This window comes from Camelus bactrianus, chromosome 16, assembly GCF_048773025.1.
Source record: "Camelus bactrianus isolate YW-2024 breed Bactrian camel chromosome 16, ASM4877302v1, whole genome shotgun sequence".
NCBI classification, from domain to species: domain Eukaryota; kingdom Metazoa; phylum Chordata; class Mammalia; order Artiodactyla; family Camelidae; genus Camelus; species Camelus bactrianus.
Window position 1 is genome coordinate 31549298 of NC_133554.1, and position 27091 is coordinate 31576388.

At 54.0% G+C, this 27091-nt stretch overlaps 2 protein-coding genes across 2 annotated transcripts; one reads left to right on the top strand and one right to left on the bottom strand.

Annotated features, from left to right (window-relative positions):
• The first annotated feature begins 1530 nt into the window (after nt 1-1530).
• On the top strand, nt 1531-17835 carry STAC2 (SH3 and cysteine rich domain 2). The gene is made up of 11 exons (XM_010960561.3): nt 1531-5710; nt 11700-12006; nt 12370-12467; nt 12647-12737; nt 13767-13879; nt 13970-14042; nt 14135-14196; nt 14630-14727; nt 15114-15165; nt 15524-15661; nt 16239-17835. Exons 1-11 carry the CDS (start codon nt 5621-5623, stop codon nt 16341-16343), a joined length of 1227 nt encoding a protein of 408 aa, XP_010958863.2. The 5' UTR covers nt 1531-5620; the 3' UTR covers nt 16344-17835.
• A 4765-nt stretch (nt 17836-22600) lies between these two features.
• Nucleotides 22601-26136, bottom strand: RPL19 (ribosomal protein L19). Its single transcript, XM_010960488.3, has 6 exons — nt 26086-26136; nt 25029-25135; nt 24200-24322; nt 23458-23578; nt 23138-23248; nt 22601-22802 (listed from the first exon to the last, which is right to left on the bottom strand). The coding sequence occupies exons 1-6, from the start codon at nt 26088-26090 to the stop codon at nt 22679-22681; spliced, it is 591 nt and encodes a 196-aa protein (XP_010958790.1). The 5' UTR covers nt 26091-26136; the 3' UTR covers nt 22601-22678.
• Between the last annotated feature and the right edge of the window lie 955 nt (nt 26137-27091).

Consider the following 27091-nt stretch of genomic DNA (forward strand, 5'->3'; position numbering starts at 1 on the left):
CTCTTCAAGTTCTTTTTTTTTTTCCCTTGGTTGGGGGCAGTTAGGTTTACTTATTTATTTATTTTTAGAGGAGGTACTGGAGATTGAACCCAGGACCTTGTGTATGCTAAGCACACACTCTACCACTTGAGCTGTGCCCTCCCCCCTTTAAGTTCCGTTCAGGTTCTGAGTGAACCACTTTGCCTATCCGCACCCCCACCCCACCCCCCATACCTCCATGGTACACCTGGATTACTTACCTGGGCTCCAGTGAGTGAGTCTGAGAAGCTCCTTTGTGCAGGAAAACCCATCTTCCTGGCCCAGCATCCAAGGCCGTTTGTCCACTTATTTCTGCCTTTCCCTCTCACCACTCCTCCTCTCCCTTGCTTTCCTGCAGCTGCCAGACCAGGCTGTTCTGTTTCACACCTCTGAGCCTTGGCCCAGGCTGTTCCCTCTGCCTGGGATACTCTGGCCTCTCTGCCTTCCAGGCCTCTAGGTGGCCTCTGTCACTCAGTTTGTAGCACTCCTCTGTCCCCACTGTTCCCTACCCCCAAGTCTGCTCAGAGAGACCCTCTCTGGGTCAGGATTTACAGGAGGGCCTCAAACGCAGGAATCAGGCACCCCTGGTGCCCAGAACCTCTCTAGGCATTTAGTAGGACCTCACAGTTTAGACATCTCAAATGAAGAACCTCCAAGGCCCGGACTACACCCCCTACCCCAACAGAAAGACATCCAGTGCTGCTCTCTGTGTAGTCTGCAGGGGGCGCTGTGGGCCCAGGCTGCCCCCAGGTTCCCCAGCAGCTGCTTCAACTGGGTCTAGACTCTCCCAGACAGAAAACCTCTCCCCAGGAGGAGTTAAAGGCATTCCATTCTCATTGCCTTAACATCTCCTTGGCATCACTACCCTCCTGCTTCTGCCATTGAGTAAGCCAGATTCACCCTCACCAGAACACCCAGATCCAGCTGCTTCCAGACTTCATCCTCCCTCTTTTCCACCAGCTCTAAGCAGCACCCTGCACCCCAGTCTGTGCCCAGGGTCCCTCTGCATGGAAATATCCTCTTTTAAGAGTCTGGGGGCTCTCAGTGCTCATATTTCCAAAATTCTAACCCCTAACAGCCCTGCGCCATCCACTGGGCTCCACTTCCTTGCTCACCCCAAAGTAATGACATTTCTGTTACCTTGGTAACAGACGCTTTGTGGGCGGGTACGGGGAATGGACTAGAGAAAGATAGCAGTGGCTTTGGATGCTATTTGAGATATAGGAAGTGGGGGTGGGCAAACTGGCACAGAGCCTGGGGAGCGGCAGCCAGGGCCTATGACCTACCCCCCTACACACACATACACAGGCTGCTGTCAGCCCTATGTCCATGGCCTCAAGGAGAAAAGAAACAGAATAGAAGAGAACAGCTTCTTGGAAAGAGGAGCTTTCCTCATGGAGGAGAGGGAAACATCCCCAACACCAGTAGCCCGCACCCATGAGAACAGGTCTTCTGGGCGGCCTTGGCTTGGTGGAGGTGGGGGTGGGGGGAGGGGTTGTAGACACTGGAGCCCATGTTGTTCCCCTCCAGGGAGCCTGGGGCACAGAGAGAGGGAACAGCTCACCCAGGACGTGTTAGGGACAATGCCACAGGCAGTGGGAGGGCGGCTCTATGCCAGTGTCCTGAGGTTGGTGGCAGCAGGGGGTGGAGGGGCCCTCCTCCAGCCCCTGGGGACCTGGCTGTCCCAGATGCCACAGCCGGGAAGTGTGTCAGGCACTTGCGTAAGAGCCTTCTATATTTCCATAAAATCATAATTACTGATGCTTGCCATGGGCCTTAGCTCACTGGAGTGGTATCTGCCTCTGGGGCCCTGGGTGGGCTGGCAAGGGGAGGTATGGGAGACTGGGCCAGGCCAGGCCTCTCACTGTGTTCTCTGCATCCCCGGCTCAGCTGAGCCTGGGCCCTCTCTCTCTCCCCAGCTGGGAAATGAGAACCCAGACTTAGCCTCAACCATAACAAACTCCTCTGCCCTAGGAGCCCCAAGTCTAAAGCTGGAAGAAAAGGCCAGCTACTCATGTGTTTGGCTTGGGCTGTTCTTGGCAACGCATAGGGGCAGAGGCCACAGCAGGGAGGGGCTTGAAGTGAAGGTGCTTATGGGAGAAAATAGGTCAGTCCTTAGGGAGGAAGCAATCCCTCACATCAGAGAATCAACCCTTTGGAGTGGAGGGGCCCTGGGGTTATTCAGACCAGTGGTTCTTAATCTTTTGGGGATCTTAGATTCTCTGAGGAGCAGATGAATGCTGTGAATTCTCCCCTAGAAAATGCTTATTCTCCAAAATTTTATATATCTTCAAGGATTTCATGAACTCCCTGAAACTCATCTCCAAGACTAAGATTAATAATCCTTAAATTTTTAAAAATTAAATAGTAATAACTATTCATCATGTCCTTAATATGTCCAGCTCTTTATATATATCGACTCATTCAATCCTCGAAAGAACACTAAGAGATATACAATTATTGCCCGCATTTAATCCAACTTCCATTTCAAACTAATCTAGTCCAATTCTGCCAATCTGAATAGAAGACCAAAGACCCTCCAGAGATGGACAGCTCTCTGCCCAAGGTCACAGAACAAGGAAAAATGGCAAACCAGGAATGAGGACCAAGCTCTCTTAATGTGCTGGGCATTGTACCATAGGCAGATTTGGAGTCATCTGGTCCATCCCTCTGTCCCCAGGTTCCCGAGAGCACTGCCCACACTCACTCACTCAACTGTCCTAGTAAGAGGCCCCCTTGTAGCTCTATTACGACTTCCAGTCTGGGAGCCCTTCTGAGAGTGATGGCCACTCATCCTCCTGCAGCACCTCGACCCTTGCTCTGCCCACGCCTCATTTCTGCCCTCCAAATCTAAGATGGGATAGTGTTTCTCCTCCTCCAAGGGAAGCTTGCCCAGTTGCTCCTGCTCCATTCCTGAACCACTGCAGTGGGAGTTGTCGGCACTGAGACAATGACTCAGACTTAGTTCATCAAAGACAGGTCTGAAACACGAAGGCTGCAGGCCAGAAAGGACAGCCAGAGGTCATGGGATCCAGCCCTGCCCCATCTCAGGCTTCTAATGCCCAAGACCCCAGGGCCCACCGACTTCCCTGGCTTTCCTTGGTCCCCAGTACCACTGATTCCCTCTGGGAATTCTTTCCCATGTCTAGTCAGAGGCTCCTCTGAGTCAGTTCCTGCATGAAATAACAGGCTCCAAACAGCTGAAGAAAGTGAGGGAAGGAAGCTGTTTCTTCCCTCTGCCTCAGAAAATGGTCTTGGTGGAGGGAGAGGTTATATGCAATCTCAGTGGTAGACTGCATGCTTAGCATGAATGAGGCTCTGGGTTCATCCCTAGTACCTCCATTAAAAGAATATACAAATAACTAAATAAGTAAACCTAATTACCTCCTCCCTGTCCCATCCCCCCACAAAAAAGAAAAGAAAAAGATCTTGGAAGGGACAAATCTCCCAGAAGAAAGGAAAGAAGAAAATGAACTTTCCAAGGGGCTAAGTGGTGTACTACACTATCTCGTTAATTTTGCTGATGAAGAAATCAAGGCTTTAAAATTTACCTACCCAATGTCCAGTGAACTAGTGACTATACAGGCACTGGCCCCTAAAGAACCTGCTTTTTGGAGGGAAACAGGGGTACCTCCCCTTAGGAAGTCTGCAAACACAGAAGAAGCCCCTGTTCGCTCCAGCCCAGGAGAGACAGGAGCCCGATGACCCCATCTCAGGGTGCTCCAAACATTCCTGAGTTGCCTAGGGAGGGGTTGTTGAGCTGACCTGGGCTGGGCAAGAGGGAGGAGGGTGGCCCTCAGAGGGGATTAGGAGCAGGCTGGTAATGAACAGGCCTTCGGGGAGACTGGTTTGAGGGCTAATGCCAGGTGCTATTGAAACTCCTTTCAGGAAAGCTAGCACTCTGGAGAGTCTGCAGCTGCAGTGGGTGGGTCTGGAGGGGGAAGGGACCAAGCCCCCACAATCACAAACTCTCACGGCTGCCCTTGTCCTACTTCTGCCACTGGCAAATAAATCTCTATTCCTGGACACAGTAACCTGAGCAGTGCTCCAATGGTGAGCTCATCCTCAGGAGGAGAGAGATTGCATGAACCGCCAAGTGCATGGGTGGGCAGGGAGGGGAGACACAGGGGTCAGCCTCTCCTCTGGGGCTGGCATAAAGGCAAGACCCCCTTGGGCGCTACCCAACCCCCATCTCATCACCCAAAACAGATGAAGAGGGAGGCTTAGATCAAGAAGCCTCTCCACCCACACCCAGGCAGGGAAGGATGCTCTCAACCTCCAACCTACCTCCATTTTCTTGAACAGGCCAAGGGATGAAGCTAGACATTTTGGTCAGGGCTAGAAGCGGCAGGAGTTGAGGGAGGACAACTTGGGAAAATGGCAGGTAAAGCGACATGCATTAGAAGAGGTAGATTTAGACCAAGTGGCAGGGGACGATTTGGAGGGTAAGTACTTTCTTCCTCTCACCACTCCTTATCCACCCCACCCCACCCCCATCTAACTCCATTTGTGGCAGGCTCTTTAGGAGGGGGGCGTGTCTTGGAGAGGTTTGGGGACCTTAAGTGTGGGGACTGAGACCTATTCTATGCTGAAGTCCGGACAACAAGACTGGAAAGCAGTATAGTTGTCCTGCTTTCCAGAACAGGCCTAGCCTTTGATACACGATGTTAAGTTGTCCATTCTCTGCTGAGGGAACCCCTACCTCATAGTCCAAGCACGTGTATATTTGGAGAGAGTGTCTCCAGGGCAGAGAGGCATCCAGTTAATGGGGCAGAAGGGTCGCCATCCTTTTTCGGTTTCGCTATCAGGAAGTCCTACCTTCATCTCACTCTCGGCTATCCTTTTGGAGAGCCAACCTATTTCTATTCCCTGAAACCCCATCCAGACTCTAATACGATCTCTCGAGCCTTCTTTCAACCTTGTCACGGAACCCACCCTAATTCCGGGTTTTTCAGGGTAAAAATGCCCCCTCCACTTCTTTACCCTCCAAGCCCCTCCCCATCTTGTCGAGCCCCTCCAGGCTCCGCCCAGCTTGCCCTCCTGGCCACCGCGGCAGCCAATAGCTGAGAATCTGATTTGCATAGCGGCGAGGGGGAGCCGCGGAGGGAAGGGGGAGGGAGAAGGCGACCTCCTAAATCAAAGTTGGGAGGCGAGGACTGGGCGGAGGGGCCGCCGGGTGCTGGGCTGGGGCCGGCGAGGGGAGGGGGAGGAGGATGGGGGGGCGGGCGCAGAGGACAGCGGAGCCGGCCGGACACGGACAGCTCCGTCGCTCCCTCCCTCGGCTCATCCCGGAGTCCCCACTTCCCTCCTCCCTTCGCTCTGAGCAGCATCCTCTGCAGACCGTGGGTCCTCACTCCTGGGGTCCTCCTGTTCCCGCGGTTCCGTGTAATTACCTCCTGTTACCTGCCAACCCGGGAACTTTCTCTGCCCGCACTCGGGAGTCGGGGGTTGCTTTGCCTGGGAGTTTTCTCCTGGGGTTCACTGTGGGGGCAGTCTCTAGAGAAGGGCTTAAGGTTCCCAGAGAGACGCCTGCCACCCTCAGCCTGCCTCCAGCTGGGCTGCCGTCGGGTCTCGGCATCCTCTCTTCCCTTCTCCCCTAACCATGACCGAAATGAGCGAGAAGGAGAACGAACCGGATGACACGGCCACCCACACCTCCCCGGGGACCGTCTCTGCCCTCCAGGAAACCAAGGTAACTTGGGAGGCTCGAGGCCTAGACCCCTACTCAGTGAGCCCCCAGCTGGGGCGCCCTCCTCCCGACACGGTCACGACACTGTGGCCTCGGGTGCTCTGGTGTCACTGGGGGACGGGGGGGCGTGTGGTCCCTAAGGCTCCGCGCGGCGACCCGGTGGCAATGGGTTCGTGACGAGGGGCCACAAGGAGCCCACATCACACAAACACGACACGCCCTTGAGCGCGTGATGAGCGGACCCGCCGCCGCGACCCTTTGGGGAGGTTGTAACTCGGCTTTGTTGGAGGGAGTCGGTGCAGCGAAGGCGGAGGGAGTGTGTAGAGGTGTGTAGCGGGTGTGGGCTGATGTACGCACCCATGTGTGCACGCGAGGCGCACCCCATCCGTGTCCTCCAGTCTGTAGCTCAGTCTCTCTTTTTGCCTGTGTCTCTCTGAAAATGTCTCTACAACCTGTTTGTCTCTGTCTTGGTATATATGTGTGCGTCTCTCCCGGGTTCTCTCGGCATCTCTGTGTATTTATCTCTGAGTCTCTCTAGACATCTCTCTCTGACCCATCGCAGTCCTATATTCCCCTCCTCTCAACCAGGTTAGGCTCATGGACGTGAGGCCGTGGCCCGGGGGGTGCGCAGCTTCCCCAGGCGGGGACCGGGGAATGCTGTTGCGGCTCCCAAGCGGAAAGGCAGCCTCAACCCCCACCCCGCCAGCGGGACGGGGGCTTGGGTTGTGGGGGAGCAGGTAGAAGCAAAACAAGAAGTCATCGTAATTAATGAATGTCATAATTAACCCTAATTATGTATGATTGTTACTCCTGCGGGAGTCACAATGAATAAATTATTCCCCGAAGAAGTCAGGCGGAGCCCAGACTTCTGGCACTGAAGGGGGTGGGGCGGGTGAGAACACCGCTCATATTCAACACCCCACCACCACCACCTCTAATCAGTCTGCTCCCTCCCCAAGTTCTAGGTGCTGACCCGCAAAGTTCTACGGGAAGCAACCTGAGCCTGCCTGAGGATGAGAGAGCAGGGACAGTGCTCTCCCTCCCCCCACCAACCCCAGGCTTCAGGCCAAGACTACTCTCTCCTTTCCACCCTGGGAAATTTTTCCCACCAGGCTCTTGTTTCCAGATGAGAAGAGGCGCAGCCAGGACCACAAGTGGGTGGGGTCTTTGGATCCCCCCTGGTATCACTAGCTCATCTATAGCTCTTTCCAATGCCCAACTTCCTCCTAATTCTGTCTTGACCATCCCTTAGGATATGAGGTTAATTCAAGGTCAAGGTCATCAGAGGAGTGACCAAGGGAAGATGAGTAGGGCCAGAGTGGATGGAGTCTGGCTGAGGCATCCTAGGTAGGCTTCCCCTCCCTAAGCCAGAGGGACCCGTTGGATTTCTATGTCCAAGTCTTCAGATTCACACTTGACCTTCTGCTCCCTTCTAAGGAATGAGAACTCAGGCTCTCAGACCACAGAGTTAACTCCCTCTCAGAGAGCCAAGTCTACTGGGAAAGGCATGAATTGCCAGGGTAGGAGGATATTGCTTCGAATATTTGTGACAGCTTCTTTCAAGCAGAGGATTCCAGGAACTGAGCCCCACCCTGAGTTCCAATGCCCCTGACCTTTTCTAGTTGTCTTCTAGTCACCTTGGACAGACATATAAAACCCCTCTGTTTGCTTCTCAGGTGACTGGGGGGCTCCAAGGTCCCGCCTACTTCCCACACTATGGCTTGGTCACTCAGCCCTCTCCCTAAGAGCTCTCCGAAAGCAGGCAGGAGTGCTGGGTAGTGCTGCCTCAGCAGGCAGCAGGCTGCAGGCTTGCTGTGGGGGGAGGGGGCAGTCAGGGCCTGGCAGGACTGTACCTCCCTCCTCCCAGCCCAAGGACCCATCCCATGCCATCACCTCTGGGTCTGAGCCACAGAGATTGGAGGAGCAGGGAAAGAAGCAGAGTGTATACCTGACCTGGTCCCTCTCTGCCAGGCCAGTTGGAGCCCTGCCCCTTTGCCCCCTCACCTGTACCTCACCCGTACCTCACCCTTATGAAAGACTCAGTAATAACACAAGCTGGACTGCAAGTCTCGGGGGAAAGTCCTCAGGAGGGCAGAGGTGGGCAGAGAGGGAATTCAGTCTCCTCCCATCCCCCTACCTAAACTTGTCCCAAAGAAGCTTCTGTCTTCAGACTGTTGGGGTGGAGGAGAAGGCAGGGAAAGGGTTGGTTGCTGCCCACCCAGCTCAGCTTGAGGCTGGTTGCTGGTGCCCATTAGGCAGTGAAGCCAACATTTCAGACTTATTCACCAGTGTTTGGGGTCCCCTGGGCATTTCTTGCCAGCCCAAGTCCAGCCTCCTGCCCACCTAAAGGTTGGATATCACTCCTGCACCCAGGCTACTCAGTGCCCCTCTTAGTGTCAGCATCACCCTCTCTGGGTCCCCATCTCATCGTGCTACATAGGGCCTGCCATCACTCCCTCTGGTGCCATTCTTGGGAAGACTCTGCCATGCCAGCTCTACTATCTGAGTCAGCTTGTGTCACATCTGCCACCACCTGCCACCAGCTGCCTCATGCTCTCTCAGGAGCTGGCAGGAAGTGAGGAGATGCTGTGGGGTATTGAGGAAGGAAGGGACTGTCCAGGGTGTGGAGAGATGGGGAGGAAGCAAGCTCTGCCTCCAGGAAGGGATTTAGAATAATAGGCTTGGTGGTCCAGGCTCCAAGCCAGACAAGGCTCCTGGCGATTTGGGAGGGAATGGGATCCAGGGTGCCAACATGCCAGGGATTGGGTCTTGGGGCAGTGGGGGCACCAAAAAGATAGCTGGTGAGGAGGTGGGGAAAGGTCTTCTCTGGGAACTAGGAGTCCCAGGAGTAGGAATATCTGGCTAGGCTGAGCCAAAATGAGTATTGGGTAGCCAAGTCAGATGTCTCTGGAGTGGGCAGGCATTAAGCCATTTGGCAGAAGTGTCCTCATCCTCCCTCCAGCCACAGCCCTTGACATCTGACAGCCACCCCAGATGGCATTCCTTCCCGCTTCTCCACTCTCCTGGGATCTGGGGCTCACAACTGAACCAGGGAGCCAAGGCTGCCCTGGTGCTGGGGAACATTCTGTTCCAGAGGCCTCTAGACTCTGCAGAGGTGGCTCTTGGCACTAATGCCAGAGGGGCGACCAGGAAAGAGCACAGGCTGGAGAGTACAGAGGCTTGAAACCTCATCCTGTGAGGATTACTTTGGAAATAATGGCCTTGGGAGAGGGGAACATGATTGATGTCTTCAAATATTTGAAGGACTGATGTGTGTAAGAGGGAGTAGTCCTTTCTGGAGCCAAGGGAGGAACCAGGGCCGATTGGCAGGGAGGCAGGTTTCAGCTCTATATAGGGAAGCACTTTCCAGTGATTGCAGCTGCCCAAAGATGGAATGACTGTCCCAAGAAAGGGTGTGCTTCCTGTCCCAAAAGGTGACCAACAGAGTCAGCAATTCAGAGGGGACATGGTCAGGGCAGTGCAGAGTGGGGACTGCTCTTGGTAGCCAGTCTTTCAAGTCCCTTCTAACCCTAAGTTTCATGACTAACTTGATGGACAAGCCTATGGCACAAATGAGGGGCAGAGGTGAGGGCCAAGGCAGGGCCTAGAGCACCGGCCTGCTTCTGGTCACCTGGGCTCTACAACCAAAGCCACTGGTTCAAGTCCTGGCTCTGCTACTTACCACCTGAGGCCTCATGATGAGCGAGTGACTTAACCCCTAATGAGCCTCAGTTCCTCATCTGAAAAGTGGGACAATAATTGTCACCACCTCAGAGGGGCATTCCAGGATTAATGAGATGCTATGTACGATGTGCTAGCTCAGTTCCAGGACTCTGACAGCGACAGCACCTCATTATGTCCAGTTCAGTTTTCTGCTTGAGGGACTTGAGCCCGCATTGCTTAGACAGCATCTAGTCCTGACTCCTTCCTCCTGGATGTGGGGAAGCTGAGGCTCAGAGAGACAACGTGAAGTGACTTGCCTTCAGGCAGCAGGTTTCATTTTGCCCCGACCCCTAGTACATCCTCCCAGAGGCCTCTTTCCCATGGCCTCTGGGCAAAGCAGTGGGTGGTTCACTCATCTCTCTGGGCCAGTCAGAGCCCCCAGAACCACCTTTGGTCCATAGAACACATTTGTGCTCTAATGAATTGTCCCTCTGGGCCACCATCTCTGCCCCAAGGCCCAGGCACCTGGGGCCTGGGGCCCTGCTTCTCGGAGACACAAAGAAGCCAAAAGTGCTGTCCAGGAAGCTGGATTTGGAAGGAGCTGGGCAACTCAGCTTGCCAGTCACCACAGGGCTCTGGCCTTTCAGTGAGCACACCAGGGCCTGCCTTGTGCCCAAACATTTCCCTATCTGCTTCCTCCTCTGTTGTGTGGCCTGCTGACTTCCCCAGGCCTAGAGGGGCCACCACCCCATTCTCTTGTCGTGATTGCCAAGCTGGCAGCCATGGCACACAGACTGCCCAGAGTGCCAGCCAGGAACACTAGCCAAGTCTCGCTGCCCAGAGCCAGGCCTCTGGCCCCCTTCTTCTATCACTGGTAGAAAGGAGCAGGCAGGGTAAGGGCTCTCAGCAGGAGGGGAGGGGTGCAAGGGTCTACATGGGGAGGTGCAGAGCTCACTCTGGGCAGAAAAAGGGTGTGTTTGGGTGAGCGGTAGAAAGAACTCTGGCCTCACTGCAGAATCTACCCTGCACTCCAGAACATGGGCTCCATGTAGGATTCCAGCCACTCTCATCTATCCAATAAACACTAACTGAGCACCTACGAGGTGTTGAGGCCCACTATGGGGACTTGAAGCAACTTTCTCTGCCCTCTAGGGGCTCAAAGACTCCTGGAGGAGTGGGAAGTAAGTGACCACATAAATCTGGTTGGAGCTATAATGGAAGTCATTTACTGTGCAGTGGCCCCTGAGGAGGGAGTGGTCCCACCAAATGGAATTCCTGCAGAAGAGATAGCTTCCCAGAGGAGAAAGAGTCACTGGAAACCCTGAAGAAAAAAGCGGGAATTAATTGACTAAGGCCAGAGAAGAGGACATAAGCTCAGAGATGTACAACACAGAGGAGTTCAAATCCTCACATCTGGGCTGAGGTGGAAGGCATGGGACAGAAGGACAGGTGTGGCCAAATTGCAGTTTCATTGCTGGGACAAGGCCCTTGGCTGGGTCCTGAGGAGCCACGAAAGGGTTTTTGCAGGGTCAGGGATCACCTCCCTGGCAGCTGCACGGAGAACAGGTGGGGATGGACAAGGTGGGAGCAAAGAGCTCTGACCCCGAAACAGACTGAGTGTGCTGGAGCCTGAGCTGGGGCGGGGCCGTGGCGGTGCTGGGGTGTTGCAGCCCTTCAGCCTTGAAGGTGAGGGTCCAAGGCGACCAGTCCCCCACTCCCTGTTCAAGAACTGGGGACCTGTTGTGTTTTGCTTGGTCCCCAAAGTACTATTTTTTTAACTCAAGTAAATAGTATACCTATTCAATGAAATTCCTGTACAGCCATAAAAAAAAATGATGAAACACTTTATGTATTGGTATGGAACGGTTTCCAAGATTTACTGTGAAATGAGAAAATCATGGCGCAGGAGATATAGTATACTACCATTTCTGCAAAGAAAAAGGGAAATAAAACCTCTTGAATTTGTTTTTATCCAATTTTACATAAAAGTCTAGGTTTCTTTTTAAAATTGGGAAGCTGTGCAATGCTGGGCTGCCCCCATGGACTAGCTCCAATTGGCTAGAGCAGCGGCTCACTGGCCATCCAGTTTGCCACAGTCCCCACCACTCCTAATTCAGTGCCTGACTGGTGAGACCTCCTTTGCTCCAAGAGATTTCCTGTCTGGCTTCTATGGGCATCTGGGATGGTGATCTACCTTCTGGAACTCGGCAGCCTCTCTCTTAGTGCTTCATCTCTGGTTCTCAGCCTTCAGGCTGCCCCTGGCCAAGGACAGATCGCAGGGAGCTAGCCCCCTCAAGGCTTCCGCCCACAGCCCCTCTTCCCCTCTCAGCTCCAGCGGTTCAAGCGCTCGCTCTCTCTCAAGACCATCCTCCGAAGTAAGAGTGTGGAGAACTTCTTCCTTCGCTCGGGCTCTGAGCTCAAGTGTCCCACCGAGGTGCTCCTGACGCCCCCGACCCCACTGCCCCCTCCCTCTCCACCTCTGGCCTCCACGGAGAGGGGCCTATCCACCCCAGCCCCGTCCCCCTGCCCCATCCCCCGCCCCCTGGCACCACTCAAACCAGTGAGGCTGCACAGCTTCCAAGAACACGTCTTCAAGCGAGCCAGCCCCTGTGAGCTGTGCCACCAGCTCATTGTGGGTAGGTGCCTGGGGTGCTAATGGGAGGGGCCAGAGTGGGGATGGGGAGTGGACTGGAAAACTGCCTGATAAATTGGGCTCTTACACTTCAGGGCCCCCAGTCCTGACTGTGCTGCTCCCCCTGGGTGGACACACAAGCACCCTTGGGGGTGGGTGGGAGCCCAGTGTTGCTGTGTTTACTAACAACTCAGGCTTTAGGGCCAGTTCCCACTCTGACCGTGTAGGGGATCAGGCCAGGCCCCAAGCTGGCATGAAGATGCCCAACTCCTTGCTTCTCTGCACCCCAACCTGCCTTCTTTGCTCCTGGACATTGGATGTAGCCTCTCTTGACCAAACCTTCTTGCCGAACACAAATTCTTCCCAGGAAACTCCAAGCAGGGCTTGCGGTGTAAGACTTGCAAAGCCAGCGTCCACCTCTGGTGCTCCGAAGAGATCTCCCACCAGCAATGCCCAGGCAAGACGGTGAGTGGGGACCATGCGGAGATGGCTGGCTGAGTGTTCCCAGCACTGGCATGTGGGAGAATGAGTGCTCCCTGTAGGCTGGTTCCGCAGGCGGGGTGGTGTTTGGGCTTCGGGAAGGCCAGGCTTTCAGAGAGTGTGCTGTGACCTCCCATGCCATCTCTCTGCCCCTCTTACCACAGTCCTCCTCCTTCCGCCGCAACTTCAGCTCCCCTCTCCTGGTGCATAATCCGCCACCAGCCTGTGCCACAAGCAAAGAGTCCTCACCCACGGGTGAGTGTCCACCGTTGCCTCTGATCCCACTGCGATGTGATGAGAGACCCATGTACTCCACAGAAGGGCACCTGAGTCACGCTGGCACTGCCTGCCCTTGGCATTGCTACCACTTCCCTTTTTTGGATGCTCCTGTCCTGTATGTAGAGTTCATTCATTCATTCATCCATCCATCCATCCATTCATCCATACATCCATCCAACACTTTACTGAGCAGCTACTAAGTGCCAGGGACACTGGTCATGGTCTAGTAAGGGAACTAGACATGAAATAGATAATCACACAAATCATCAGTGAATCATTGTTCGATGAATGCCTGAAACAGAAGGAAAGGAAATAAAGAGAGGAAAAAGCAGGCACCAGCCTCATCCACAGAGCCATTGAAGGCATCCAAGAGACTTGAAAGATGGGGAATTAGTCTGAGGATCTGGAGAAGACCACTGTGGACAGAAGGCAGGCCAGAGAGGAAGGGGCAGAGGGTCAAAAAAAGGAAAACAAGGCTGGAGTCGAGGCAGTGAGAGTGAAGGGGTGAAAGGGGACCATGGGTACAGGAGCTCGGGGTCCATTCTAGGAGTGTTTTTTGACTTTGAGGTCAATTTTTGCATTTTGACAAGAGCATTCTGGCTACTGTATGGATTGGAGGGGCTGCAGTGGAAGCAGGGTGACCAGTTGGGAGGCCAATTGCTGAGGAAGAGTTTGGTAGCTTGGACCAGGCTGGTAGCAGTGGACACAGAGAGAAATGGGCAGACTCTAGACATGTTTTGGAGGTAGGATGAGGTGATGGAGTGAATATGGGCAGTGAGGAGGGCAGGGGGTCCAGGATGCTCCTGGTTTCTGCTTGTGCATCATGGGAGGACAGGGAGCTCTCACTGTGATGAGAAGACCTGGGAGGGGCAGGTGAGGGGAGAGGCGGAGGTCAGCTAGGCTGAGGTGGGGAGCCAGTGGGGCAGCCACGGCTGAGATAGAGGGCTTCAGGGCAGAGCCAGGTTGACAGCTGGGTGTCCAGCCTTGACCATGGCTATTTGGCAGGGGCCAGCGGGAAGGTGGACCCGGTCTATGAGACCCTGCGCTATGGCACCTCCTTGGCCCTGATGAACCGCTCCAGCTTCAGCAGCACCTCTGAGTCCCCCACACAGAGCCTGGTATGTTGGGCATCAAAGGGGAGCCTTGGGGGCAGGGGTCTCTGAGGGTGGGGGTCAAGGGTCTGAGCCCTCCCTTCTCTGTGTCCCCAGAGCGAGCGGGATGAGCTGACCGAGGATGGGGAAGGCAGCATCCGCATTTCAGAGGAGGGCCCTGGCGACAGCGGTGAGTGGGGTTGGGGACCAGGGGCAGGAATGGAACACAGTGCGGGCCGCTACCCGCTGCCTCACACCCCGGCCCCACCCTGCCATCTCCAGTATTCACAGCCCCGGCCGAGAGCGAAGGGTCAGGACCAGAGGAGAAGAGCCCTGGACAGCAGGTGAGGCAATGTTGGCACTGAGCATTGACAGGCCAGGTGGGAAGGGGATGTATCTTCTCCCTGTCACTGATCCCTAGGTGGGTGAGAGTGTGGTGAGCGGGAGTATCACCGCTCCATCATTTACCCTCAGCCTACAGGGATGGGCAGTGCCAGGGAGAGACTCAAAGTCTATTTCAACAGCTCTGATTTCCCCAAGGGTGGGCAGTGCCAGGGTGTGGCGGGCAGAGGTGATCCCCCTTCTCTGTCCATTGCCCGGTCCCTTCAGGGCCATGTGAGCACAGCAGATAGGAGAGTCTGACCTCTTGCTCTCATTGACCCAAGAGCACTGTGTCCCACCTCCCAGCCCCCAGGGTAGGCAAGGTCAGGGCAAGGGGACAGCGGGAGAGTGAGAAAGGTGTCACCCTCCCATCAATGATCCAGAGCTTTCCCACAGCCCCCTAGGCCCCCGCTACGGAAGGATGTGGGGCCCATGTACTCCTACGTCGCGCTCTACAAGTTTCTGCCCCAGGAGAACAATGATCTGGCTTTGCAGTAAGTCCTCCTGCGGCCCAGCCCCACCCGGCAGCTGCCTGGCTCCAACCTCAAGGCTCTGTGCTCCCAGACCTTGGAACATGAGTGTGAAGGGGACCTTCAGGAACCTTCTCCTGGCATGCTTGAGGCTCCTGAGCCCAAAGAGGAGACAGAAGTGTCAGAGTCCAAGAGGGATTAGTACTGACGTCATGTCTCCTGTCCCCTGCCCAGCCTCTGTCCTGAAGAGTGTCTGCCACACCTGTGGTCACACAGGGTCCTCCAAAGGCATCAAGGATCCTCCCCCAGCCGAGGGGGGCATGCAGGGGGCAGGGGGGCCTAGGACTACTGGGATACAGAGCGGGCAGCTCCCTCCTGCCCCATATGCTACCCCGGCTCTCTCCTCCCAGGCCTGGAGATCGGATCATGCTGGTGGATGACTCGAACGAGGACTGGTGGAAGGTGACTTGGCAGGGTGGGAGCGAAGGGTGGGGAGTGGCAGGCACCTCACTAGCCCCCACCCTCAGAGGGCACTGCCCGGCCTTCTCTCCGACCCCAAAGACCTCCTCTCCTTCCTCCACCGGCCCTAGCCAGGCCTAGGCCCACCCCTCAGGCCTTGCTCTCTCTTTGCCCCTCCCCACCAGGCTTGTCCCTCTGCCCACCTTGTCCCCTGCCCGGCCCAGAAGCCACCCGACTAGCGGCTCGGAAAGACAGAGCCCACGATCAGGAGGATGATGGCACTGGCTCCCAGGGCACTGGGTCTAGAGAAAGCAGTAGGGGTTGGGGTGTCACGGGTGCTCATTGCTGGCCTCATCCCCAGGGCAAGATTGGCGACCGGGTTGGCTTCTTCCCAGCCAATTTTGTGCAGCGGGTGAGGCCGGGAGAGAACGTTTGGCGCTGCTGCCAACCCTTCTCCGGGAACAAGGAACAAGGCTACATGAGCCTCAAGGAAAACCAGGTGAGGGCCTGGGCCCTACAGCGGCTGGAGTGGGGTGCGTGGGAGAGAGGCGGGCAGGGGTGTGGGCAAGCGCGCTGGAGGAGGATACCTGCAGCCTGGTAGCAGGAGGGAAGGCAGGTTAGAAGCAGTGGGACTGCAGGGCCCTCCTGTCATCTCCTGCTGGGAATTGGGGCTGGTGGCCACCACTGGCAGGGGGCGGAGTTATGTTAGAGACAGTTGGGGGAGGAGCTGAAGGCTAGGGTCTGAATGCTGGCTCTGCCTTTGAGCTGTTGTTACCCTTGGGCAAGTCCTTTTCTCCCTGTTACCTCCTGGATGAAATGGGAGTCTTGCTGGACAATAGACCAGCTGCTCTCAAAGGTCAGCCCCAAAGTGCTGCTTGGTGTCTGCTGATGGCCTGGTCTGGCTGCTGCCCCTTGTACCGTCGTGGGATCTGCTCCCATCAGCCCAGTTTCAGCCACCACGTCTGATGCTGGTCCCACATCATCCCCTGGGATAGGCCCCCTGGGAGACATCAGCAGGACTCAGGGCCAGGGACGTAGGCAGTGCCAGGCTTCAGCTTCGTGTCTCTCTGGCTCAGATCTGTGTGGGCGTGGGCAGGACCAAGGATGCTGACGGCTTCATCCGCGTCAGCAGTGGCAAGAAACGGGGCCTGGTGCCAGCCGACGCCCTGACCGAGATCTGAGAGGAGCCACGAGAACCCAGATGCCAACTCTACCTGTGCCCGGTCCTCGCTTCTGGCCCCAGGAGGGGAGCGGGCATCTGCCCACACTCTTCCTCCCTCCTTCTCTCCTCAGGGCCACTCACCATGGCTTGGGAGCCTTCTGCACTGAGGAAGGTTTTATTTCTTGGGCCCTAGGGTGCCCTGAGGAGGTTGCTGCTCTGAGATTTGGGGGCAGAGAGGAGGAAAAAGTGGGAGGGAATGCGAAGTTTCTAGTAGCTCCACCCAGAGCCCAGGGACTGCCAGTCCAGTTGCCATGCTGAATCCAGCCCTGAGAGGAAGTTCCCAGGGAACTTCTCTGCTGCCTCTTCCAGCGCCTTCCCACGCCACGCCCTCACCACTCTGCATGCCTGACGGCTCCCCTCTCCTCACAGAGCCTCTGCTCGGGTCTCTCTGTGTGTGACCTTGCAGCTGCCCCTTTGGAAGTGGGACCTCGGGAAGATGCTTCCCAGGTCCCTCAGCCCTCCACCCTCAGTGGGGAGGAAATTCGGGGCATCCTGAGTCCACCTCCTGGCCTCACCACCTCTGTCACTCTATCACTTCTCAGGAAAGTTCTGCAGTTCTCTCTCCCATTACTTGAAACCTAGGCGGACAGAGGAGGGGAGGGCTGAGTTCTGGCAAGGGTATGGCACAGAGACTATCCCCTCAAGGAGGAGAGTCACCACAGAGCAGCCTCACCCTACCGTTGTTAGCTGGAAAAGGACACCGAAGAGCAGCCTGAACACAGAAACCCAACTGAGAATGAAAAACTGGCCCATGTCAGAACAACCCCCATGTCACTGTCAGGACACTAAAAGCCCCCAGTGGCGGGACTGACCACCCAGGAAGGCCGTACTTCGCAGTTTCTGTCGGAGTTGAGGGGGCCCCTGCCCACCCCAGGAGTGCCACCCTCAGGGCTGATCTCGCAGTGGCCCTCCCCCACCCCTCCCTTCGGCCTCTGCAGGGGACAGGGCTGCTCTTTCAGGGGTCCCTTTTCTAGCTGTATCTGCTCCCTCGCCCAGGACACAGATCCCTGGGAGGAAGAGAGAGTGGGAGACAGATAAAGAATTCTGTTTGGCCACCAGGAAAGGAAGAGGGTAGGCACCCTCGGGGGATAGGGGCACACAAAGAGGACCCCTCCCTTGCAGGTTGCTTTTCTCTGGTGCCAACCTCTCTCTCCCCAAGCTCAGAGCCTCCTCTTGTGCCCTTGATCATGCCAGCCAATGCCACCCCCATCCTGGGCACAGTCATACCCTCCCATGCAGTGGGAGGGGCATGTCCTCCCACCCACTGCCCCCTGCCCCAATTCTCCCTCGCAGAGGGGGGCTTAAGCCACAGTGCCCTGTTTGCTGCCATGAGGCCCCCCCCCGCCCCAGCAATATCCCAGGGGCGGGCCCAGTGCCCACTGTACATGAGGCTGCATGATGGGTCTGCTGGGGCATTGCTGAGCCCCCAGGCCCCTAATTAAATGTTTCTCGTCCCAACCTGCCTGTTCTGTGTATCTATCTATCTGCTTGGGCTAGAGGAAGGGAAGGGGCAGGGAGTCGGCAAGGCTGGAGGTGTTGAAAGGGGACGGCCATAAGGTGGGACAGTGTGCTCATCTCTGAGAGGAGGGATGCTGGGGCTGGGGCCAGCGGTAACAACGAAACCTCCTTCTTCCCGCAAGCTGCCTCACTCCCTACCACCCAAGCAACCTGATCCAGGCTGAATCTGGGTTTGAGAGAAGGGGTTGGGGAGAGCCAGTGGGGAGAATGACGTGGAAAGGCCCTGAGGAAGAGGGGGAGGAGATCTGGGGGGTGCAGAAGGGAGAGAGAGTGGGGCTGCGGTCACTTTCTGGTTGGATGCTCACCTGCGTCGGGCAGGGGGCGGACACACATCTCCCCATCTGGACCGTTGCTACCCACCCAGAGGTGCCCTCCGAGAACAGCTGTGCCCGGGATCTGGGGGGCTCAATACCCACCCAAGATCAGCCTCTTCCCCGCAGCCCCTTAAGCCCGAGACAGATAGGCTGGCGGCAAAGACAGTCGCGGACACTGGGCCTGAGATGACTCAATCACACCCGCCATCAGGAGCCTGGCACAAGGGGCCGGCGGTGGCGCCCCTCCTGCAGCGGTGCCCGCCGCCCACCTGCTCCGGCAGAGCTGTCTCTTTCCCCTCCGCCCGCCCAGCCGCGTCATGCCCACCGCGAGCACGTCCTGTGCTATTTATAGGCAGAGAGGAGAGCTGAGGGAGAGAGAGGCGGGCTGCGGGGGTGCTAGGGCAGCACGGTGCTGCCAGAATCCAGAGGGAGTGGGGGCCTGCTGCTTCGGAAGGGCATCTACCCGGTTTTGCCTTCCAGCCCCCCACCCCCAAATCAAGGTAGGCCAGATGGGACCAGACCCTGGGTCCCCCGCTGAGCTTTCTTTGGGCCCCTTCATCTAGGGAAGACCCTAGAGCTTGGGGGGGGGGGCAGGAGGAAGGTGATCCCCCTTCCTAGGACCCCTGATGATGGGAGTGGATAAAGGGTCACAAACCCTGTCCAAAGGCTTCAAGAGAGGGAAACTCACACAAATAGGCACCCACTGTGACCCCAGGATCATGCCAGGACCTTGATTTTATTTTATCTTCTAACTACCCAGTGAGGAAAGTGGTGGCAGCCACTTTTCACAGACAAGAAACTGAGGCACAGAGGTATTAGATGGCTTGCCCATGATCATTCAGATTATCCAGCCCAAACTTGCCCTTTTTATACGAGGAGAAACTGAAGCCCAGAGTAGACTAGTAACTTGCCCAAGGTCATCCAGCAAGTTAGTAGTCGAGTTGGTTTCAGAAATTATATCTCTTGCCTCCCAGTTCAGCTCTTCCCCCACCTGATCCTGGGTCCCTCAGTGCCTTAAACCAGGAAGATGGAAACAGAGACACCTTGAGGTGCTGGGCCAGGGGCTCCTGGGGCTTAGATCCCACCCCATTGGAGAGAGTGAGAGCTTTTCAGGCAAACCTTCTGCACACCCACTTGTGTCTGCCCCAGCCAGCAGCTGGCCTGGACCCCCACCTCCTTCCCAGCCCATTTGCCGCACTGCTGAGCACAGCAGCTTTTTCGGGTGGCTGAACCGCTGACAGCATGCTCACAGCCTGGGGGCTGGGAACAGCTGGTGCCCCCCCCCGTAGCCTCTGCCCTCATCCGTGCCCACTCTGGGGGTGGCAGGAGCAGCAACACTGTTGGCCGGGGGCAGAGGATGCCCAACAACTTGCTGGAGGTGCTAACCCACCATTTGGCTCTGTTGCCTGTCCCGCACGTGCCCTCTATTCCCCCACCTCAGCCTGAGCTTAACCCGGCATGTATAGTGTGGGGATTAAGGTTATCTAGGCTTACGGGAGATGGCAAAAGAGGGGGAGTCTGGGGGCCAGAGACTAGAGGCCTAAAAGGACAGAGAGATGGATACCAGATGTAGGAGATCTTGGGGGAGACACACTGTGGGGGAAGTGAGACCCTCTGTGAAACTCCACTCATCTTGCTAGCACCATTCCCTTTGACTTCTTCAGCCTTCTTTACTGCCCACCATTCTTTTTTTGTTGTTTTAGTTTTTTCCTTTGGGGCGGGGGTTAGGTTTATTTATTTATTATTATTTTTTAAAGTTTAATTTTTTTAATGGGGGTGCTGGGGATTGAACCCAGGACCTCATACATGCTAAGCCTGTGCTCTACCACTGAGCTATACCCTCCCCATCTCCCACCATTCTTACTGCCCTCTCCTCTGTGCTTGAGAAAGCCTGGGGGCAACTGCCGGACGAGTGCAAGGAAGGCAGTGTGTACTTCCAGCCTCAGCCTTCCCTGTGCTTTCGGGAAGCCAGCCTAGATGGTCCCTGTCTCAGCCTCAGAGAGTGCACCAGGAAGGGGGCCCAGGACTCTGCACCCCTTCTCCAGCTCATGGCCCTGCAGCAGCAGCTGTGGTTTGTACCTCCATTGCAGCCCACTCTGAGTCTCATCCTCCCAAGTCTGGAGGAATCGAAGGCGGGTGCCAGTGTTCGTGCAACACTGGGCTTCTAGGGAGTCACTGGCCCCTCTGGACCTGTTTCCTCCTCCAGAAATGGTGTTGGACTTGCCTGGGGACCCTTTACCTGGGGGCTATGAACCCCTTTAAAAGGTATGCAAAATTATATGATGGGACCAGTTGCATGTTCTTGAGAGAATGGACATATCTTTTCATTAGAATTTCACCAGGCTCCAGGACCTGGAAGAGACCCAGCAGTTGTAAGGGGCCGCTCCCAGGCACTGCCCTGGGAAGGGGTTAGAGGACCCTGGCGGAAAGAGGTAACTTGGGGCCGGGGGTGAGCTTCAAAAAGAGGTGACTGAACCTAAGGCTTCCCAAGAAATAGGTTCCTACAACCTGATACTTCCCTGCCACTCCAGCCTCCCTCCAATACCCCCTAAAAGTGAGGGAGTTTCCTTCACCTTCAGTTACCTGTGAGGGAACAGCGCCATCTCCTGGTCCACCATGGGATCTGTTTTATGTGCTGTAGGCTCAGGAATCCCAGTGAGGGTCTCTTGCTTGAGTATCTTATTCTCCTTCTGGTCATCCCTCTAATGCCTGGATGGGGTGGAGGTGGGCAGCCTTCAGCGCCCTTCCTCCTCTGGTCTGGGCCTGGAAAGGAAGTGCCTCATGTTCCAAGCCTGGCCAAGGCCCTTCCTCTTCTAGGCCACGGCGCCCCCATGTGGAATGGCAAAGGATGAGAACAAGGATACATTATGCACAGGTGGCTACAGTGGCAACAGTGAGCCTGAAATCAGTTTTCTTAGCCCAGGCTCACTGATATGCTGGAGACTGGGTATTTCTGCCTGGACTTCCCTGATTTGGGCTACCCACCTCCCCACCCTGTCCAGACTGGATGAGGGCACTGCAGGCAGAGCTAGGGAGAAGCCCACTGCCCCCGAGACCACTTTAGCCCTGCCTTTCTCACACAAGCGTAAGTGGGAACATCAGCCCAGCACACGCCCTGAAGGTTCCCTACTGGCCTTCCTGTTTTACTGCCCGCAAACAAGAATTCCTCTTGAGAAGGGTGGAGGGCAGGGAGGTAATCAGGACGGGCACATCAGTTCTTGCTGTGCAACTTTCCTCCCCAACCTGACCTCTCACCTGAGCTGGCACTCCTGTATTGGCACTGGCTGATCGACCCCCTCGCCCTGGACACCTGTCCCCCAAACTGCCACCCATTTGCTCTTCTAGCCATTCTCACCCCGACTGGTCCTGTCTCCTGATCACCAAAGGGGATCTCCTGCTCAGTCCTCCAAAGCTCGAGGCCTGGGGAGCATGCCAGACTTCTTCCTCAGCCTCCACAGTCAATGTCCATAAAGTAGTATTTTACTTACCCGCCACCCCCAACAATGCACTTGGCTCAGGCAGAACAGGTGACTCCCAACACTTTTTCTCACCTGCAAAATGGAGAAGCTGATACACGACTTTACAATGTGGTGACATTAGAGAATCAATGAGTCAATGTAAGCTGCTTCACACTACTTGGCTCACAGAAGTTTATTGAAAAATTTATTGGCAGTTATTACTACCAGGTAAGTGGCGAAATAAAACCTCATTTGTAAAAGGGGGTATAAATTAAGCAACTCAAAATGGCTGTGACAAGTGTGTACGTTATGTGCCTTTACTCCCATTTCTGAGAAAGCTAAAGGAAAAAACTTTAGGCCATTTGTGACAGCTTTAACCAACAAAAACAAAACAGAAGCCTTGATAGGATAGGGAAGAAAAAAACTTAGAAACAGAAACTGGAGTGCTCAGAAAGACAGCTTGTTGTATCTCAGTAAGGCTGTCTGAATCAGACAGCTTAGGTAGTTAGCAGTCCAGCCATCATAGCCTATGGACTGGTGGTGGTTCAAATTCCCATTGCCCTGGAGTTCCAAGGCAGTAGATTTCAACCTTGGATCTAAGTGCAGTTGAGAAGTCTAAGCATATTATTTTGTTTTTTTTTAAAATATGTGAGAATTCAAGTCACAACTACCACCATTTGAGACCACGTCCAAGGTGCCACTCGTACCCTGCTGTAAAGGGCAGCGTCCAACGTGCCACTCATGCCCTGCTGCAAAGGGCAGTTTTGAAGCACAATATTTGAGGCTTGGATAGAAGCCACTCTTTCCCTCCCCTCAAAATAGACCCCACACCCCTTGCTTGGATGGAGGGGCATGAGCCTATAACCCAGTCCTCAGTTCTTGCCCTGTAAATAGTGAAGATCCACCAAGCAGCCAACAACTTTGGAAACAGATAAAGGCTTGTTTTATTGAATGAGTGATCCATGTAATCGCCAAGGCCACTATGTACAGACAAGAGGAGAAGTTTATTTCTTGGTCTCTTCCTCCTTGGACAGAGTCTTGATGATCTCCTCCTTCTTGGCCTGGAGCCGCTCTTCACGGCGCTTCCGTGCTTCCTTGGTCTTAGACCTGCGGGCCTCGGCCTGGTCACTGGGTGATGGAAGAGAGAAGATGGGTAAGTTGCTGGGGAGACAGAAGCACACGCCCAGAACCCTTTGAACCTAGTTAGCTCGGGAAGTTGCTAGGGACACCAACAGCTCCTGCTTTAATTTACTGCCAGTCCCTACACCACCCAGACATAGATGGTAGGTGGTGTGCAGATCTGTACAGGACAAAGGAGCACATACCTCTAACAGCTGTATTGTGAAGAGACTGCACGTAAGTCAAGATTAGACACTAGCACTTTTTCAGTATCTCAGGAGAACCTTCATAATAAAGGTCAAAGAACCTGCCCGTGACAGAGGCCAATTCCTGAAGAAACTTACGCCAGAAGCTTCTTGCGAGCCTTGTCTGCTTTTAGCTTGTGGATGTGTTCCATGAGGATCCGCTTGTTTTTGAACACGTTACCTTTCACTTTCAGGTACAGGCTGTGATACCTGCAGGGTACAAGGCGTAGAGGTTCTGGTCAGCAGTGGGATCAACAGAGGTTGGCCCCTGGAATCTGTTCCTCTATACAAGGTCCCTAAGCATGTAGGGTTCCTTTCCCCTTTCCCCTTGCTGCAGGGACTACTTTCCTCCCTCCCCAAGGCCAATGAGACAGTTTGTGCAAAGCAGCAACGGGTCTTGGTGGGCCCAAAATACTTACATGTGACGGTCAATCTTCTTAGATTCACGGTACCTTCTGAGCAGCCGGCGCAGAATTCTCATCCTCCTCATCCAGGTTACCTTCTCAGGCATTCGAGCATTGGCAGTACCCTTTCGCTTTCCTGCGAGGAGGATGAGTCAGGCCCGCTGCAGTGCATCTGGATTACTAGAGCCAGGTGGTTGGTCACAACAACAGCTACCAATTTCTCACTTTATAATTCACTGGGTCATATGCCAAGTGTTGTACTTCATTTTAAGTAGCATTATCTCCATTTTATAGATGATGAGCCCAAGTATTTGATTTCTTTCATTTCCTCATTTTTAAGGAAGCACAAACAAGGCAATTACTCCCCATTCACTTCACGCAGAATGCGGATGACAGGGCATGAACCAGAGTAGTAAGCTCTGGAAGGAGTAAGCTGGAAGGGGTTTTTAAAGGTTGTGTGACCTTCATCTCCCTAGATCACTCTGACCCTAGAAAGTGGTTGGAGGATTTACTGAACATTTTCCAAGTATCCACTAGAATCCTTGACAGAGCGTAGGTGCTCAATAAACGTACCAATGCCTTCAACTCCAACACTAGTGCCAATTTTCTGACTGCCACAAAGAGAAAACACACCAAGTACCATGGAATACTTGAAAAAAAAAAGGGCTCAAGATGAGACAGAAGGATCCTGAATGTATCTCAGTCTAGACATAAGCACCTACTCTAAGTCTTAGACAAAGGGGAAGAACACACTTACCTATGCCCATATGCCTGCCCTTCCGGCGGGCTAAGGTATTTTTCCGGCATCGAGCCCGGGAATGGACAGTCACAGGCTTCCGGATGATCAACCCATCTTTGATCAGCTTCCGGATCTGCTGACCTGGGAAAACATAATGCACCTGGTCAGTTAGCTAGGGCTTAGCCCCAAGAACACCAGTCACAGTCAAGTCCAAATAGGACAGGCCAGAGAGACAGTGCTCATATTGCTTTCAAAAATGGTAGAAAGTGGTGTTTTACAGCACATTCTCTCTATATCCACTGACTCTCCTACACCACTCTCCTTGACTATAAATTCCCACTTGCCCAGGCTCTATTCGGATTTGAGCCCAATCTCCCTCCCCAACTGTAAAAATCCCATTGTACTGGTCCCCATTAACTATTACAGTGATCCTGAATGAAGTCTGCCTTATCATCTTTAGCAAATGTCACTGAATACTTTTTCCCCCTGTAACAGTATTATACAGAAGTAACGTAGGCGTATCAATGCTATCTGCAGGACTGACATCTGAATAATTATATGCCAACAGGCATCTACTAAAGCCTGAGGCCCCAGGTCTTCCCACTTCATCATTTCTTTGGCCATTTCAACTCCCAAGTCCCTGAACTACCTTTTCATAAATCCTTCACACAGCTGTAAAAAACATCCACTCTAGTAATAACTATTATGACTCCTCCACTTTATAAGACCCCCCCCCAGACTATGAGCTCTCCTAGGTTCAAGAGCCAACACAATTGTGCCATCTTCCATTTCATAGAGGATGAGAAAGGGATACGGTGAAGAAAGGACAAAGATGCCAAGAACTTACGGGAGTTGGCGTTGGCGATTTCATTGGTCTCATTGGGGTCCAACCAGACTTTTTTCTTGCCACAGCGGAGGACACTGGAGGCAAGTCTCTTCTGAAGCCTGAGCATACTGTGACAAACAGAAAACACTATCAGGACCTGGAAGCCACTCCTGGGAAAGAATGAACACAACAAGCAAGATCTGCCCTCCGAAGTTTCCCAACATTGTAAAACCTGCAGGAAAGTGGACATGTATATGTATATAATACTAGGGACAAACACCACCCCCCACCTTTCTGCCGCCCACAACCTACCGCTAGATTAAGGACTTTTTCCTTTATGAAGATCTTTGTTAAAGCTGTGGCTACGCCTTCCTGTAGTAGCAACTGCCCACCCGAGGATGAAGACAAAGTCTAAACCAAGTCTTAACTCTGGAAAATGAGACTAACGGATAAAACTGGAACAAGAGGAGGCTTACGCACTTTCTGGTATTCAGTTCAAAAAAGAGTTTAAAGAATCCCAAATAGACAATTTTAAAAAAAGTGAAGAAAAAAAGTGGCCAGTGAACCTGATTTGCTAGTCTAGCTATTTGTTTCGTTTTCCTCGTCTTACCACAGTAATAAACTAGCCTTAAATATTTTCTTGTAATAGGTCTACGGGGCAGAAGGCTTCAAAGTTCTAGAGATCACCTCACTCTAGGCAGTCAGAAGCCTGGGGCCTACGCAAGGCCTGTCCTCCGTCTCATGGAAGCAGAGATAGGCTCGGATCCATAAATCAGCCCAGCAAGTAAGGGGACCACAGCCCAGTCCCTGCCGCCGCCTTTCCTCTGCCAGCGTGGGAAGTCCGGGACACGTGTGGGTCCAGGAATCCTACCCTCCCCCGGCGTACACTTCCCGAGACGCTCCCCCACCCCCACCCTCTGAAGCCAGGTACTAGTGTGCTCCGGCCGACCGCTAGCTCCGGGGCCAGTTGCTTCAGGGTCATCTCCACCTCACCTCTCCCACCCCGGGCCGCGGTTCTGAGCCGCACAGTCCCCCAGCAACGGGAATCAAACAATATCGGAGACCCCAGCGGCCTTACCTCATGGCTGCGGCCGCAGCGCCGAAAGGAAAGAATTCGCTCTCGCCAGTCTCCTCCCATTATCTGTGAAGGGGAGAGCCCATCCTCCGCTCCGCTTTCGCCCGTATTCCTCTCCGGTCCTTTCATCTTCTGAGACCCTAAACTTACTTATATCTTCTGTAAAGGCCCAGAATAATAGAAGATAAATGTCAGGAATGGGTTTTAAACTTAAAAACAAAGAAAATATACCCCTTCGGTCGGGGAAAGTGGTATAGTCCGACTTCCTATTGGGCATGCGCAGCAAGGATGCCTGATCACGTGGGTAGTGGAAGCCGGAAGTCAGCTTGTTTGCGCAGGCGGGATGACGGAGTTTTGCTAGAGTGGCCTACTCTTCGCAGGCTCTCTAGATTCGCTGGATTTATTAGCGGGAAAAAAAAAATTAATAATGAAGAAAGAGAGAATAATGAGGGCAGATATCGGACAAAAGCAATCTTTTATTCACTCTCCCAGAAATTGGGAGCTCCTGGAGCGCAGAATAGCTCACGAAACACGTTTGTTTTTGAGCCACTGTGGTCCTTTATTTATGCCTCAGTTTCCTCTTTTGTATAGTGTCCCTAATTCTAGTATATCCGAAGTCAAGTTGTGAAACATCACGAGTTAACCTTTGCAATTTGCAAAGGATGGTATTAAGACAAGCTCTTTGGTGGCAGGAAACTAGTTTTTGTTTTTGCTTCTGTTGTACTACAGTGGCCATGGAGCTTTACACATAGAAAGCACTTAGAGAAATAGTGAATGAATAGTTGTGAAAGTCTGAAAAAAAAAATCGAATGACAGGACCTGTCATAATTCATTCCTCCTGCTCTGGAGTACCCAATACAAAAACCCAAGGAGAATATTCTGGGGTCCAAGAAACCTAGATCTTGAGTTGTGACCCCAAATCTTTGCTTCACTCCAGCTGATAACCCCATATCTATCATCTGACTTTCCTGGCTGCTAAATAGAGCTGAGAAGGCAAAAAAAAAAAAAA

What these genes read in the sequence shown, in the direction of transcription:
- STAC2 (XM_010960561.3), top strand. Translation starts at nt 5,621, where the DNA reads ATGACCGAAATGAGCGAGAAGGAGAACGAACCGGATGACACGGCCACC. An exon ending in CTGCCCTCCAGGAAACCAAG is followed by an intron (nt 5,711 to 11,699) that starts GTAACTTGGGAG and finishes TTCCCCTCTCAG; the next exon opens with CTCCAGCGGTTCAAGCGCTC. An exon ending in CGAACGAGGACTGGTGGAAG is followed by an intron (nt 15,166 to 15,523) that starts GTGACTTGGCAG and finishes CCTCATCCCCAG; the next exon opens with GGCAAGATTGGCGACCGGGT.
- RPL19 (XM_010960488.3), bottom strand. An exon ending in AAGAAGATTGACCGTCACAT is followed by an intron (nt 23,249 to 23,457) that starts GTAAGTATTTTG and finishes TGTACCCTGCAG; the next exon opens with GTATCACAGCCTGTACCTGA. An exon ending in GCTCGCAAGAAGCTTCTGGC is followed by an intron (nt 22,803 to 23,137) that starts GTAAGTTTCTTC and finishes TCCATCACCCAG; the next exon opens with TGACCAGGCCGAGGCCCGCA.